This window comes from Juglans regia, chromosome 9, assembly GCF_001411555.2.
Source record: "Juglans regia cultivar Chandler chromosome 9, Walnut 2.0, whole genome shotgun sequence".
NCBI classification, from domain to species: Eukaryota; Viridiplantae; Streptophyta; class Magnoliopsida; order Fagales; family Juglandaceae; genus Juglans; species Juglans regia.
In genome coordinates, this window is record NC_049909.1 from 14,620,579 (window position 1) to 14,638,176 (window position 17,598).

Sequence of the window (17,598 nt, forward strand, 5' to 3'; positions counted from 1 at the left end):
TATCTAAAAGAGTCATTCTAATTTTAAGTCGACACAAAAATAAAAGAAAATTCAATGTTTAATCAAATATAAAATTTTAATTTTAATTTAATATCCAAACGGTGTGTATGGTGTATTTGTCCACGCATTCGAACATGAAAGGAAAAAGAAAGAAAAAAAAAAAGGAATTGGGCCAAAGAAAAAAAAAAAAAAAAGTAGTTGCTGGCCCAAAGCAACTACTTTCTCCCAGTCCTTTCTCCCAGTCCACCCACTCGGACTCGGTATCAGTCTCCACTACAATTTTCAGCTGCCTCCAAGGCTCCAAATCGAAGCGAAACCATGGCAGCGGCTCTAGCTCGAGTCTCGAGGAAAGCCCTGCGCGCAACCCACGCCAGTCTCCTTATACAGCGTACCCTCGCCACAGCTGCTGAAGCAGCATCGCCGTCGCCATCGGCGGCACCGAAGAGGATCACGGAGTCGCCAGATCGCGTGTGGTGGGACTACAGAGGGCAGAGGAAGATAATACCGCTTGGGCAGTGGCTCCCGAAGGTCGCTGTTGATGCCTACGTGGCCCCGAACGTGGTGCTGGCCGGCCAGGTTACCGTCTATGATGGAGCCTCCGTCTGGGCCGGCTCCGTCCTCCGTGGCGATCTCAACAAGATTACTGTTGGATTCTGCTCCAATATCCAGGAACGCTGCGTCCTTCACGCCGCCTGGTCCTCCCCAACAGGTTCCAATCCATTCTCTTTGGCTCTGTTGTTTGGTTGCTGAGAAATTGTTGAGGGAAAAAGTGCGTCTTTCTTGGTTAAGGCGTGTATTTTTGTCTTGAGTTTTCTGGTTGAAGATGTATGTTTGTTGGGATTAAGGATTTTGTTGACGGGTCGTAGCATAAAGTTCGTGAATTTACTAAATCTGTCATAGGATTTCATACCTTTGTCGACAATATAACTTTAACTGGAATTTATTGTAGCACAGCTTCCTGGACTCGTATTACAAACGGCCGATTGTTAATTGGATGGAAAAGAAAAGAAAAAGTGGAAATTTCTTTTTGTCTAATTCGTGATTGTTTGCCTGAAGTAGATGAATAGAGAAAGAAAGTATGTTTTACATTGAATTTTGAGGTCAAGGATGTATAATTCTTGAGTTCTATGGCATTGTTTCAATGCTTCAGAGTGTAAATTTGTGGATTAAGCGGGCGTGTTGTTCCAACGTTGTTAAATTTCATAGCTTCTCTGACAATTGAGTTAGGGTTTATATTGTCATGTTGAAAGACTGAAACTTTCTATTGAAGTAATGAGATGCTGGTTAGTAATATATGGGTCACTTTTTTGCTGTCGAGTGGTATGGTAGGGATATCTCTAAAGAGATGTGTATTGTATTAAACATATGCACTGGGACATTTGTTGATCCGTGTGATAATTTTTATTGCCCCTTTCTCTTAGCCTCTCAGAGTTTTGTAGTAAATGCCAGGACCTATTGGGCTCATTTCTTTTTTTTCTTTTTTCTTTTTTCTTTTTTTAATATATATATATATATATTTATATATATATAGATGTGTGTGTCATTCTTTGGAAGTTAGATGGATGTATTGGTTGGTTGTTGGTGTTAAAACATATTTGATGTTGACAATGTTTCTTCACGATTCTTACGGAATTATTCAATTTTGAGGGACATGAATTGAGGTCTGTTTTCAATATGGAATTAATTCGACCTTTTTCTGATTTCTCTTTTCCTTTTATTTTCTTTGTTGTAATGAAGAATCCACAGATCGTGGACAGTTTTCTTTGGATGCTTTTGCATATGTGATAGGTTAGAACATTAATTGGTGTTGTTTCCATTAAAGTCAGTCGATTACCTTAGCTTTTTGAAAGATCTCTAACACCCAAAAGAAGGTTTCCATTACCATTAGAGTAGGGCGGGATATGAAAAAAACGGATGTGCATGATGAATTGGAACAGTAGCAGGTGCTGTTTCTTTGAAAGTCAATTGATTACCATAGATTATTGAAAGTCTCTGGCACCCAAAACAATTGTTGCTTAATTTTTTTTTTTTGATAAGTAAGAAAAAATTTTATTCATCGAATGAAATAGGCGAAGCCCATGTATATAGGAAGTATACAAAAGAAAACACCTAATTAATTACATTCTATAAAGAAGAAAACGAAAACAGGAAATCATGAACAGAATCTCCATTAAGCACTATAGCTGAAAACCATTGACATAAACAAGGTTCAACACTTCATGGGTGCAAACAATCTTTTGGTGCCACACTACCTGGTGAAAAAGCCAGCGATTTAACCAGTTCCGTGTAGGGAAACTTTCGAGGGTGCGGTGCACGGGATAGACGTTTTCTCTACAGGGGTGAATCCGAAGGGCCCTGCCTTGGAGAGGTTCCCCGACATTAAAAAGAGAGAGAGAGAGAGTGACATAAAGAAAATACAAAGAATTTCCAGATTTCCTCCATGGTTCACTCCTTGTTATTAAAATATCTCTCGTTCCTTTCCCACCAAATACACCACACAAGAAACAAAAGAATCATCTTCCACACAGTAGCCACTTGAGGAGAACTTTGAATTCCAGTCCAACACTCTAGTAGATCCACTACTTGCATCACCCAAGCCATCCCAACTCTACTAAAAACACCATCCCATAGTGCCTTTGCCACCTCGCAGTGTAGTAATAAATAATCCATAGATTCCTCATATTTCTTACACATGAAACACCACTTCATAACAACAAGACCGCGCTTTCTCAAGTTATCAATCATCAGAATCTTCCAGAGTGATTCTGTCCATATGAAAAAAGCGACTTTTGAAGGCACATGTGACCTCCAAATTCTCTTCCAAGGAAAAAGGAGAAAAATGCTGAGCAGTCGACACCTTATAGTAAGACCGTACCGAAAACTTTTTATTACCCGTATGCTTCCATAACATTCTATCCCTCTCATTACCCCCAAACCCCAGTGAGTGTAAGAAGCTGAAAAAATCAGAGACCTCGTCAATTTCCCAATCCTGTATAGCTCTAGTTAAACAAACATCCCACTGCAATATACCATTGGAATGGTTTAACAAATCAGCAACAGTAGCATTCCAATTGGCTGCCAAACGAAAAATAACCGGAAACGTACTAGAAAGATCCTGATCACCACACCAAACATCAAGCCAAAAACGGATCCTTCAACCCTCACCAACAACAAAATTTATATGTTTAGCAAAAATCTCCCAGCCGTTTCTAATAAATTTCCAAAGACTCACCCCATAAGCCCCCTTGCCTTTTTAGAACACCAACCTCCCCAATCACTCCCATATTTCTGATCTATAACCTCCCTCCACAATGACTCCCTTTCCAATTGATACCTCCACAACCATTTCCCCAGCAAAGCCTTGTTAAAACTTCTCAAATCTCGAATCCCCAAGCCTCCGTTTGAAATGGGAGAACAAACTCTAAACCAGTTTGCCACCCCTGCAGGCAATGGAAATAAGGATGGGTAATAAGTTGGGAGATTGGAGAGAGTATTTTTTATAAGAGTAAATGTACCCCCTTTAGAAAGATATAAACGCTTCCAACCCGCCAACCTTTTCCCAATCTTCTCAACTACCCCATCCCATATGGACTTAGCCTTAAACGATACCCCCAACGGAAGACCAAGATATTTCATAGGTAAAAAAGCAACTTTACAACCCAATAGATCCACCAAACAGTTAATATTCGCACCTCCCCCACTTGAACCAACTTTGACGTACCCAAATTCACGTTAAGGCTTGATACAGCTTCAAAACATAATAATACAGCCATTAAGGCTTGAATCTGCCCGCGATCAGCATCATAAAAAATAAGTATCATCTGCAAAAAGAAGATGGGTAAGAGTGATAAAACCATCATACACATTTCCCACCAAAAAACCAGATAGAAAACCCCCCCAACAGCAACCTCCACCATTCGACTCAAAGCCTCCATGATAATGACAAAGAGGAAAGGGGATAATGGATCCCCTTATCTCAAACCGCAATAGTTATGGAAAAAACCACAAGGATTTCTATTAACTTGAAAACCGAGCAGTAGAGACATAATGTCTAATCCATGCACACCACCTATCCCCAAATTCACATCTCCCAAGCATTTAGAAAAGGAAGTCCCAATTCACATGATCGTATGCCTTTTCCGTATCCAACTTACAAATAACACCAGGAACACATTCCTTCAATCGACTATCAAGACATTCATTAGCAATTAGCACAAAATCAAGTATTTGTCTACCCCGAACAAAAGCATTTTGAGGCTTAGAAATAATTTTCTCCATCACTGTACTCATCTGGTTAGCAGGCACATTGGAAATTATCTTATAAACCCCACTTACAAGGCTAATAGGGGGCAAAAATCCTTCAACTTAGATGCCCTGGCTATTTTAGGAATGAGAGCAATAAATGTGGCATTAAGAGACTTCTGAAAATGATGATAAGAAAAAAATTCCTGAAAAACCCGTATCACATCTTCTTTCACAACATCCCAACAAGCTTAAAAAAATGCTATAGAAAAACCATCCGGGTCAGGGGCTTTATCTTTAACCATCCCACACACCACCTGATAAACCCCATTGTCCTCAAATGGTCTCTCCAACCAGCTCGCAAAAAAAAGATCCAATGTAGAAAAAGCCAACCCATCAAGATTGGGCCTCCAACCAGCTGTTTCGGTTAGAAGTCCTTCATAAAACTGCACAATATGATCTTGAATCACGGAAGGGGATGAAAGCACACTGTTTTCAGTATGAAGCAGCTCGATGGCATTATACAGCCTATGTGACTTAGCCAATCGGTGAAGAAATTTAGTACATTTGTCACACTATTTCAACCATAGGGCCCTCAACTTTTGCCTCCAAGATATCTCCTCCAACAATAAAATCGTCTCCGATCATCACTTCTTTTTCCTCATCAACGCCACCTCATTCATAACTTCATTCTCCTCCCCAACCTCCAACGCATGCAACTCCAAAAGGGATTTTTTCTGATTATCAACATTCCCAAATACTTGGAGGGATGTGAATGATGCATGGTAGATTAGAGCATCGGTATGCACAATTTCTGTCAAAGTCTGTTGATTACCTTCATTAATGAAAGATCTCTAACACCAAGAGTTTCGCAGAGTCTCTCTCTCTCTCTCTCTCACACACACACACACACACACATCTATGCTCCCACTCACCTTCATGGAGTGGCCAATTGTTGACTATTAGCTAAGTATTTTTTTTTTTTGATAAGTAAGAGATAAATATTATTGATATGAATGAAATAGGCATAGCTTGTGTACACAGGAAGTATACAGCAGAACACCTAAATACTTTTTAAGAGCGATAAATTTTTTTGATCAGTAGAAGAGTGACAAATTAAAGACTATTAGCCAAGTGTGTAGGTAATAGATCTCACCACTAGAACTCGATTCAATTTGGCCTTTCTATTTCCTAAAAAAGTCATGTGTTTGGGTGCTTGATTGGTACTTGTAGTTGATGTAATCTGTGCTAGGCCCATCGGTGAGTCTTGGAGTTGACTCATGGTTGTGTCCTGGTTTAGTTTTCTTGATGCACATCACAATCATGGAACCATTAAAGTTCTCCATTGTGTTTGCTGTTGTTTTATCCTTAGTCATCAACTTCCCTGGAGCTGGCGGTCTCGTGCACCGCACCCTCAGAAATTCTCTACACGGAACTGGTTAAATCGCTTGCTTTTTACCAGGAGGTGTGGCCCCAAAAGATTGTTTGCACCCATGAGATGTTGAACCTTGGACCTTGAGGGGAGTGATACCCCAAGACCAAGGCCTTCACCACTTTGGCCAACCCCTTGGGGTTAGCTGATTCTCTCACTTTTATACTTACAAAAGTCAACTTCTTAAGTTTCGAAAGTTTATTACCTCGTATTCTTCTAAGTTGAGACTGGCTTTGGTTAGATTCTTCTTTATCGACAGGAAACAATCATCATGCAACTTATAAACAACTATAAACTTGGTGAAGGTGTGATTTGATCCTAGGTCCCAACAGGCATTATTAGCAGCCTAGCTGGTACCTTAGGTTAATACTTATACAAAAAATAAATAAAAAAGACTGGTTTCTTCAGTTGATCTAACCAGGTTGTTGCCTTATCAGAAATTTCCTTAAAGAAAAGAAAAGTTCTGCAGGCCCCCTTTTTTAATATGCCATTGTTAAATAATGAGAATATAGTCCGATTTTCCTGGTAATATGAGTCATTTTGTGCGCCATTGTTTTCCTGGGACTGATTTTTTTTATTAACATGTATAGCACTTTTTCTTAGAGATAGAATTGGGAGGAAATAGTAAATCCCTTATCACAGACCTGCCAAATATCTTCATAACATGTGAAACTCTTTCTCATGTATCAGGCTTGCCAGCGGATACATCTATTGACAGATTTGTGACCGTTGGTGCGTACAGTCTTCTGCGATCCTGCACAATTGAACCAGAGTGCATTATCGGGCAGCACTCCATTCTCATGGAAGGTTCCTTGGTGGAAACCCACTCTATCCTTGAAGCTGGGTCTGTGGTTCCCCCAGGGAGAAGAATACCAACTGGTGAACTTTGGGCAGGAAATCCGGCAAGATTTGTCAGGAATCTGACCCATGAAGAGACCTTAGAAATCCCTAAACTTGCTGTTGCAATTAACGATCTGAGCAAAGAACATTTCTCGGAGTTCCTTCCATACTCTACAGTTTATTTGGAGGTTGAGAAGTTGAAGAAGTCTTTGGGGATATCCATTTGATCATGTTTGTTGTCATTTTTTCATGCATCGAATTTTTGAATTTTCCCTGTAATGAAAATAAGCAGGTCCAAGACATGAAGCAAGCTTTTAAATTCCTTATGTATTTGGCTTTGCTAGCTGTTTAAAGTGTTGTTTGGAAGTCTGAGTCCAAAGATATTACATCAATGATTGAAGTCACTTGTCAAGAAATTTTCTTTTATGCCTTTTCCCTAATGTCTTTAAGCTCGTTATGTGTTCATCACTAGGCCTGCTGGCCATTTTCTGGCATGATTGATGGCATTCCTTCTCAAGTTCTTTGTTTTTATGGAGCACATTCAGATTCAAGATCAATATTACCATATTCTTCACCTTTTAAACTCAAACAGGATATAAATCATAACTGAGAACTATTCAACTTTTTCAATGGATGATTGCAATAAAGACAAACAGGTCTCACATGTGGGGTTTGAGAACAAATAAAATCAAATGCAGATTTTATTTAAACTTAAAAAGTATTCAACCAAACTTTGTTATAACGTTTGTAATCTAGTTGGTTCTTTGGCAGTTGATCACTTGGCAAATCTTCAGAGGCAAAACGGCTGAGATTCAACTACTCTAGTGTCAAACCTAATTTCATTTTCAAAGTCATATACCTTCATTTTCTCAATTAAACCATGAGCTATATGGTGGAGAGCATGGGACAAGAGATTAGGTATGTGTTTATGGGTTGGCAGATTGTTCTTTGTGCATATTTGGAGAGAATGGACAGACCATTAAGAATCCTCCCCCACCCATAAAATCTAGCAATAATTGTATTATAATTTTAGCAATTTGCACCATATTAGGTGTTAATTATATGATATTAAACCCTTTTCAACAACCCTATCTCTTGGTATGACATCACCAACAAGAATAGTCATTGTATTTGATTAGGACCAAAATGCTTAGGACAATTTAAAGGCAAGGAAATAGGGCTCTATTATTACTAAGTTACTATTTTATACTGCTGTCACTGTTATTTTATTACTAAGGGCCCACTCCACCAAACCTGGTGTGGACAATGCCATCATCCAGATTCCAACCTTCAAGCATCACTTTCAGGATGAACTAAAAGAGTTCTGCATCATGAACTAACATTTCATAATAGAAATGAATGATTTGTTTTGTTATCTCTTCATTCATTTAAAAAGAGAGGACCCCATGGAAAATGTGGTCAGAAATCCATAATGTGTGAAATTACTAAATTTTGATGAACTAGAATATGGGTCAGTTCATGCCTTCATGATCAGTTGGAAGTTCTACCTCTCAATGTTCTGGTCCATCTTGTAACTAAATAAATATACCATACTTTTATATGCATTTAATTTCCATTTTTTTCAAATAGTTTTATGCCTAAATATAATAGGAAAATATTTGATCAAGTTCTTGTCTAAGGGTCTCAAGTACGAGAGGAATAAACATATTAAGTGAGTCGTCCAACATTTATTGCAACTCACCCGTGTAAGTTTTTAAGACAACATTAAGCTCCGGTTTGGATTGAAAATTCATCTCAACTTATCATTATAATTTTTTTTAAATTTTCACACAAAATATAATAAACAATTCAACTTTTTTAAATTTCAAAACAATAATAATATTAAAAAATAATATTTTATTCAACTCATCTCTAAATTCAAACGGGACCAATTTTGGCATTTTGTAGATCCCATTTCATGCGTTTATCTTTCTCCCCGGATTTGAGAGCCTCAAATTCGAGTAAAAACTTGTGGGGACATACATAGGGTTATAATTCAGTTAATTATAACATACTGGTATTGAGGATGATGGCAATTATGCAGTAATTTGAAACCACTAGAAACACTTGTAGACTTGAAACGGAACCTTCTTTGACAATGTCATCAACCACTATATATATATATGCCTTGTAGAAGACCTAATGGGGAAACATCTCCTATCAATTGAATCTCTTGTAATTAAACCAAAGATTATGACGTCTCAACCATCCAAATTTTATTGCTAATCCATTCATCTATTTCCCCCACTTTCTTCTTTCTTTTTCTGCCCCCAGTTTGCTGTCATGGATATACTGCAACAGGCATGAATTCGAACATGGAGGAGTTTCAAATGATCGGAAACATGATAGATATCATGAACATGTTGCTTGTTTCATCATTCATCAGTACTCATCTTCTTGAACAGGTAAGTAAGGAGAAAACACATGGGGATGTTGGAACGGTTCAATCAAATCAAATCTCCCAAGTAAAGGGTTTTGGGTCCTTTAATCTGATTGAGCCGTGCCAATATCATCCTTTGCTTTACTATGCCCCTTAAGCATGACTTACACGCAGAGGCAGAAATACATACATGCATGCATGCATGTGTGTCTGATCTCTAGGAAAAGCTAGCATATGCTAATTCTTTTAGATCAAAGCAGGCGGATCAAGGTCCCAGAAATAAGCATTCCCAAATACCTTTTTTTGTCTCTGAAAATTATACTCTGTGATAGTTAGTGCATATAGTTCCAGTTCCAGCAGTGTATGTGTCTCTCATTTTTAATACCCTTCAAAGTCATTCTTCCTTTAACGAAGCTGCTTCAGAACAACTTTCAATTTTTTTGAGTTTTTTTCCCTCATTTGTTTTTCTTTTCTTTCTATATTGTGTAGAAAACTAAAATTATAATCCATATTGTATTAGACAGAATACATGGTGGAAATGCAGTCAACTGCAAAGTGCATCCTCTAGCACCATTTCCCTTTTTCTGGTGTGCTTCTAACCTATTCAGAGAAGGATAATTATTATTTTTTTATTGGCACCGGGTGTCAGGGAACATCGTCCTGATTAATCTAGAGGTGCACAGGCACTCGACAAGGAGTTTCCCGCAAATGCACCTCAAAAAATTCAAGAGAAAAATCTTCCAGTCCGATTATCCCTAGAGATTGTTTGTTGTGGTGGGGCCCTCCATGTGAGGAAAATTATGACAATGGCATACTTGTAATTTTGCTTGTCATACACACACACACACATATATATATATATATATATATATATACACATATGTAAATGAGAGTGGTGGCTGAAAGTGACACGTACATGCACAGAAAAGGAAAAAAAAAAAAAGTGAGAAGAGGAATAGACAGGAGAGAGAGCCGCGCATGCGTGTACAGAGTTTTTCTTTTTTTCTCACATTTCCATCAGAAATTTGAAAGATCATCCGTGGTTCGATTTTGATGAAATTTCAGTATGTTGTTCATGATGTCGACGGCTTCATTTTGACTTGTGCCAATCGCTGAGATTCATCTTCATTTGTCCTCTACAAATACTCACTTGTTGAAGTCTTTCTTGTCACTCTTGTGGTTTTCCATCTGTATAGTGATGTTTTTGTGTTGAACCAAGAATATAGATATTCTTGATGTATTGGTAGCCTCTAGATATTGTTATAGAGAAGACAATCTATAACCTCATTATTGTTGATAGTGGAAGTTTAACTGAACTAGATCTCGTGGTTTTTCCCTTCGCATTGGAGGGTTTTCCACATAAAAATTCTTGTGTCTTACTTGTGAGTTTATATTTACAAGATTATTAATTGAATTTACACATCGAAATGGTAGAAAAATATTATGTTGTGATCAGTGGTGTTCACCCTAACAAAGTGGTATAAGAGCTTTGGTTGATTATTTTGTTAATTATCAGTGTGAATTAAATATGGAGGATTCATCTAGTAGTATGATCAAACTCACTTCTTCCAATTACTCAATTTAGAAGACAAGGAAATGATGGAGGATGTTCTGTATTGCAAGAGTTATTTGAGCCTATTGATTTGGCCGCGTTAAACCAGAAAAGAAAACTGATGATGAGTGGAAGAAATTAAATAAGAAAGTTGTTGGTCATACTAGGTAATGGGTTGACCAAAGTCCTTCCACCATATAGCCAAAGAAGTAGATGCTTACAATCTCTAGATGAAATTAGAAGTCTTTATGAGCGAAAGACTGCACAAAACAAAACTTTTATGATAAAAAGACTAGTGAATTTAAAATACAGGGATGGACAAAGTGTTGCAGAGCACCTTAATAATTTTCAAGAATTATTGAATGAGTTGTCTACTATGAAACTTGTCTTGGATGATGAAGTTCAGGCTTTACTTTTGTTGAGTTCTTTGCCAGACAGTTGGGAAACTTTGGTCGTGTCTCTCAATAATTTTTTTATGATGATGCTCATGTTAATATTGCTTGTCAGGATTCTACTTGGGTAATTGATACAACTTCTTTTTATATTACCCCACGTAGAGGTTTCGTAGAGGTTTCTTCTCTTCCTATACCAATAGTGACTTTGGTTGGGTTGGGTTAGGATGGGAAATGAAGCAAAGTGTGTTCTCCACTTGCAGGTCATTTGAAGTTAGGTTCAAAGCAAAGTCCTACAAGTGAGAAAGATAGAGAAGAAATGCAGAATGTGCCTTATGCATCAGCTATGGGCAGCTTAATGTATGCCATGGTGTGCACAAGACCCGATATCGCTCATGCTGTTGGAGTTGTCAGTCGATTTCTCTCTAATCCTAGTAAAGAACATTGGGCAGCTGTGAAATGGATTCTCAGGTATCTTAGATGTACTTCCAATGTGTGTTTGTGCTTTGGAAACAGTAAGCCTATGCTTGATGGGTTTACAGATGCAGATATGGTTGGGGATATTGATTCCAGAAAGTCCACTTTTGGGTACATGATTACTTATTCAGGGGGAGCTATGTCATGGAAATCCAAACTGCAAAAATGTGTTGCTCTATCTACCACAAAAGCTGAGTATATTGTCATAACTGAAGCTAGTAAATAGTTGCTATGGATGAAGAAATTCTTAGAAGAATTGGGTCAGAAACAAGAGAAGTATATTCTCTACTATGATAGTCAGAGTGTTATCTCAACCTTTCATTCAAGATCCAAGCATATTGATGTGAGGTATCACTGGATTCGTAATGCATTGGAGATGAAATTGTTACAGATTGAAAAAATCCATACTGATGAAAATGGATCAGATATGATGACAAAATCACTACCTATGCAAAAACTCAAAGTATGTAGAGCAAAAGCAAGTTTAGTGAAACCTCTCACATAGTCGAGAAGGGGAGATTTGTTGTGGTGGGTCCCTCCATGTGAGGGAAATTATGACAATGGCATACTTGTAATTTTGCTTGTCATACATACACATATATATATATATATATATATATGTGTAATTGAGAGTGGCGGCTTAAAGTGACGTATTTGCACAAAAAAGAAAAAAAAAAGTGAGGAGGAATAGATAGGAGAGAAAAAGGAGAGAGAGTTGTGCGTCCGTGTACAAAGTTTTTCTTTTTTCTCACATTTCCATCAGACGTTTGGAAGATCATACGTGGTTTGATTTTGATGAAATTTCAATATGTTGTTCATGATGTGACAGTTTCACTTTGACTGGTGCCGATCTCTGAGATTCATCTTCATCTGTCCTCTACAAATACTCACTTGATGAAATCTTTCTTGTCACTCTTATGGTTTTCAATTTGTATGGTGATTTTTTGTGTTGAACCAAGAATATAGATATTGTTGATGTATTGGTAGCCTCTAGATATTGTTCTAGAGAAGACAATATGTAACCTCATTATCGTTGATAGTGGAAGCTTAACTGGACTAGGTCCCATTATTTTTTCCTTCGCATTGGAAGGTTTTTCACATAAAAATTCTTGTCTTGCTTGTGAGTTTATATTTACTAGATTATTAATTTAATTTACACATTGAAAGGATAGAAAAATATTCCGCTGTGATTAGTGTTGTTCACCCTAACAGTTTGCAACAAAGATGATTTAAACCTTAGACTTTGGGGGTGCATACATCCAAACTCAAGGCCTTTACCACTTGAGTTAACCCCTGGGTGCTCAGAGAAGGATAAATACACAACTTTCTTACAACTCGGTATAAAATGGAAGACAATGGTGTTTTGGAATTCTAATCGGAAGGATAACTCATATAATTATTCTTTCACTTTTTCTTTCTCTAGTGAGAAAGAGAGATCTTGAGGGCTGCTCATGCTGTCAGCAAGGTCAAGATACTGCATTCCGACAATCAAACTTGATAGGCAGGGCGGTTTGAGATCCAACTCAACTTGATCGGATAGTGGGGCCATGCTGTCAAGGAGTTGATGCTCCCTTCTTACCATAAAACTTTGTGTTTAACTCACTGTGCACTTTAAGACCTTATTGGCAACTTCAAGTTGCTCTACTTCTTTTATTTGGCAACTTCTAAGAGTTTAATTATCATATGATTGGAAAAACTCAGCTTCATCATGATCAATTAAGTTCTGTTTTTTTCACTTTGGGTAAGGAATGAAGTCTATGTTCGACAGCAACAGCAATGACAGAAGGGGAAAGGGGATGACATAAACTAAACATAAGCATTGAATTGAGAAAAGTTTTAGTATCCATAGAAAATAAGTTAATCCAGATAAATATGTAAGAAACCGAACAATCTGACAGAAAAATGATAATAAAAAAGAAATTATTCACATTCATACAAATACAAACAGCTCAGACCACCTAGAACAGTATTAATTTGAAGGCAAAAACAGAAATATTAATTTGAAGGCATAAAAAAGAACAGTATTGTTGCCTGCCATAATAATATTAATGCTCAGGACGTGCCAAGGTATAGGACATCACTAGAAAAACAGTGCTATAGGCGCGCATACAGTGAGCAGAGCCCTCTTTGTTGCTTTCTCCAAGCAAGCTTGAAAAGCCACGTCCAATTTCCCCTCTGCAAAATATTCCTGCAAATGGAACCCCGGGAAAGCTCTCCGTGAATCGAGAGCTATAAATGTTGCGTCTAGAGAAAAGCCTATCGCCGTAACATGAGAAAATAAGGCCTCCAAAAATTTCCTTCTTAACAGCAACAGCCCTCATGCGATGACAATTACTGGAATTTCCGTCTGGCTTCAAACTTTTGAGGTTTGAGGAGGCATCAACACATGAGGATAATGCAGTATTGGGATCTGAACGGTAGAACTGGAAGTAATCACCAGTTTTGATGTTAGTACCATTGACATAAAGGCACCCTTCATCTGTTCTGTAAATAACCAAAAAACTTGGGATGTTATTATGAAAACAAAAAGGAATGCAACGAAAAGCTAACCGCCACAATTATAATACATGTCGGGCAGCAGCAAAAGAAAATTCATTTAAGCTGTTTCGAACAGTTACCCTTTAACTCCATGGAATGCCAAGGATGTTATCAACCTTGGTTTCTCTGACCCAATACAGCATTTTCTCCGTTTGGTAACCCTAATGTACAGCTTAGAAGACTTGATACAACTTCCTGGCTGTAAATATATTTCATTATATAAGAACCAAAGGTATAATAGAAAGAAGCTAGAAAAACTGATATAGGGCATGTTTCTTCATTCATTCTACAGAACCTTCATAGGCCCCATACCCTCTCTCCATGTGTGTGCGTGTGGATTTTTGAGTCCATGAACTATCTGAACTTCTATTAAAATCCCAGCAAACAAATAGTTAAAGACACCAATAATATACATGAAACAATGAGTCAATGATCACGCACAACCTTTAAAAAAATAGAGCTGTCTAGTAAATAATATTTCAACTATTATACTGCATCTAAAGCATCAATAATTCAATATAGCCTCCACGTTTACAAATTACTTGGTACCAAAAGAGAGAGAAATAACAGAAGCAGTTGAACCCTGCCATCTCTCAGTCCCATGATTCTATAGGAAGCAAAATTGCGATTTAACCAAATTTACGTTTAGAAAGTAACATTTGACCTCATTATTGATGTCATCTAGAATTCTTTGACCATCAAGAACCTCATGTTGTCCTTCCCTTCTGGCAGTAAGCCACGTAGTATGTTCAGAGCAGTTCTCTTTAACGGAAACTGCCTTGTGTATTGGACCTACTGCTGATACACCACTTGACAATGTACTATGGAATTGGACATCTCCAATACCTTCACATTCATGGCAAACAAAAAAAACTGACAAGTGATAAAAAAAATCACAACGTTAAGAAAAAGGGAAGTTGGCACTAATAGTGTAGAGCAATGATCACCTACATATTAAAGATTTATGAAAAGGATAAATAGTGACATAAATAAGTACAACAATTATACCAATAGACTTATCATTATCCCTTGCAAATACAAGAGCTACAGCATCTGATAAGTATTTTGTACTCCCACAGACATTTCTAGACTCATTCCCACTTTTGTACAGAAAGCGGCCTTTCTCATCACCCACAATGACAGTTTCCATTGGCATAGCATAATCTGCAATACATGAGTTGTAAGGGGCTAAATCGATCAAGCACAAGTTATGCATAGATTAGCCTATGCTGCTTGTTTTTTTTTTTTTTTTAAATCAAGGACCAAAGGCAGCCTTCCATTCTCTTTTCTTAGATTCCAAACAGTGATTTAATTTCTGTTCCCTTTCAAAGAAAGTCTGGTGGAAGAAATTACAAATATAAAAATCAATATGCATATCAATACGCACCCAACACATCAATAATGGGTTTCATGTCAACAAGCCCTTCCTATAACATAATCCACATCAAAAGTTAGAATTGCAACAAACAATGAATTTCTCTAGATAACATAGAAGGATGGGGAAGAGAGTAAAGAACACAAACTTACTCCAAACATTATAATCCCAACAGGGGCTGCGCAACCTGAAACAGAGGCTGTATAATCCTTAATATCCGTTACAAACTGGTCAACCATTGCCACTCGAGGTTCCTGATATCGGTGAAAAAGTTCTTAACGTCAACGCTTTTAAATCGTTCAAACTGCTCGAGAGCTAAAAAAAAGGTACTTTCCTCAGAAATTAACAAACGAAAGAAAGTATATATACAAGCTAACACATCTTGAAGTAATAAAAAACAATGTTAACTTCCCGAATCTCATCCAAAAAATGAAGATCATATCCTCAATCCTCATTAGCTTACGCACCCTTGCCACATTATCTATGATGGACATTTTGAGATTCATTCATTACATTAACATAATAATTAAATATTCACAATGGCACGCATATTAAGAGAAAACCAGCATTGAGGTTTCAGAGCCAAATTTCTCACCTTTACTGATCGTAAAAGTGGGATAGCATCAACTTTTAATCCCGGTAGAAACCCAACAGTCAAAACAATACCATTATTTAAATCTTTTGCCGGTATATAGCCATCTTCATCGTGGAAATCACCACCAATATCTATCCACTTCACCTACATTAACATTTTTATTTTTTATTTTTTTAAAATGAAAGTTTAGCCCTAAAAATATAGACAACAAAATTTTAGAGAGAGAGAGAGAGAGATTTAAACCTCTCTATATTCATTGGTAAGAGAATCCCTTCCAATTATTCCATTAGCTGTAGAAATAATAAAAGGCATACGAGACCCCAATCTTTTCGTTATCTGAATTTTCAAAAGAAAAAAAAATTAACGAGACAATTAGTCAGAGTTTGGAAATAATAAATAAAGGATTAATATAACAAATTATGAAGGTATCACTGAAACAGAGAATTCATACAAGCCGAAAGGCCTCGATCAGGCTGAATCCGCTGCCAACGTTTGCGATAGCGAAATGCGGCCGAATGGGCTCGGAGAGCACCTTCTCAAGAACGTCTTGCACTGCAACCTATAAAGTGCAACAAAGTTTCAGGGAAATTAAGACCAATACAGAATTTACCAAAATCCTCAATAACAAAACTCGGCACCAACTTAGCTTGCGCTATAGAAAAAGTACTTAGCCCTAATTGAATCCTCTAAGCTTAATTTCACATGCAAAGTCTCAATCATTTTTCAGTAAATAATATCGGTATTCGATAACCATTTTAAATTGCTAACTTCAGTGGATGATACTTATACAAGTAGCAAACATGGTGAGCATTATTACATGGGGAGAGGGGTGGAGAGAGAGAGCAGAAGAGAGCTTAGGGCGAGAGAAGAGGATGCGATTGCAGATGGTGTTCCAGGATTTGCTAACGCAGGCCGCAGACGCGAAGGCTAAGGCCGGAAGCTTCGAGAGAATGTTGTGAAGGTCGTCGTCGCTTATCATGGCGAACCCCTTACCACGCGCCGCTTTGGGCTCGCCCTTCTCCGTCTTCAGTGCTGCCTCCATTGCCAGCAGACCTCAAAGTCAATTAGTCAAATATAAAAAAGCAAACTTTGAGAGAATCGGGAGGGGACGGCGTTTGCACTTTGCAAAGATAGTTGGAAAGTAGTTTCTTCCTCTTATTATGTTCAAACTTCATCGATGATTCGATATTATCTGCGATTGACTTGATGTAATCACCAATTTCTTGTTCCGGTTGGATGTCTGAGAGAAAAATGTCTTGCTATGTCGGACTTTTATTATGCAAATCCGAATATTTTGGACCTAATTGTCGTGATTTGCGTAAAAATATTTACGAATGGGAAAATAGTTTTGACAGAGATTTGTGTTAAAAAGGATATTGAGAGGATTTCTATCATTCTACTATCTTTTTATTATTTTACAGTATATTTAAAATTTTTATTTTTTTATTATTTTTTTAAAATATTTTTTTAACATCTTTAATCATTAAAAAAAATTTAAAAAAATATCTAATTTTACTAATAGTAACTTCTTTAACTATTAAATAAAAAAATAGTAATTAGAAGATAAGAAGTAAACTTCTTATTATTATTCTTTCAATAAAACGATATTAATTTTTTAAGTTATATTATAAAAATTTCATTACTTAAAACATGGTTCTGTGAAGTATTATGAAAAGGGTTTATGTGGTGTATCATTTTTCTTATATGTATTTATGAATAGATTTTCATTATAGTCATAAAGTTATGAGACTATTAAATTGGAAAATGGATCCCGA

General features: G+C 37.1%; 2 protein-coding genes across 3 annotated transcripts; one reads left to right on the forward strand and one right to left on the reverse strand.

Annotated features, from left to right (window-relative positions):
• The first annotated feature begins 222 nt into the window (after positions 1–222).
• LOC108994370 (gamma carbonic anhydrase-like 2, mitochondrial) lies at positions 223–6,947 on the forward strand. The gene is made up of 2 exons (XM_018969536.2): positions 223–709; positions 6,365–6,947. The coding sequence occupies exons 1-2, from the start codon at positions 319–321 to the stop codon at positions 6,739–6,741; spliced, it is 768 nt and encodes a 255-aa protein (XP_018825081.1). The 5' UTR covers positions 223–318; the 3' UTR covers positions 6,742–6,947.
• Positions 6,948–13,207: 6,260 nt separating this feature from the next.
• LOC108994368 (F-box/LRR-repeat protein At5g63520-like) lies at positions 13,208–17,073 on the reverse strand. 2 transcript variants are annotated; one of them, XM_018969534.2, is made up of 10 exons: positions 16,641–17,073; positions 16,275–16,382; positions 16,067–16,159; positions 15,824–15,967; positions 15,381–15,482; positions 15,241–15,280; positions 14,862–15,017; positions 14,518–14,726; positions 13,934–14,052; positions 13,208–13,799 (listed from the first exon to the last, which is right to left on the reverse strand). In XM_018969534.2, exons 1-10 carry the CDS (start codon positions 16,863–16,865, stop codon positions 13,361–13,363), a joined length of 1,635 nt encoding a protein of 544 aa, XP_018825079.1. In that variant the 5' UTR covers positions 16,866–17,073; the 3' UTR covers positions 13,208–13,360. The 2 variants fall into 2 exon arrangements, with proteins under 2 accessions (XP_018825079.1, XP_018825080.1); XM_018969535.2 differs by having other exon boundaries at positions 14,518–14,699; positions 16,641–17,072.
• Positions 17,074–17,598: the final 525 nt, after the last annotated feature.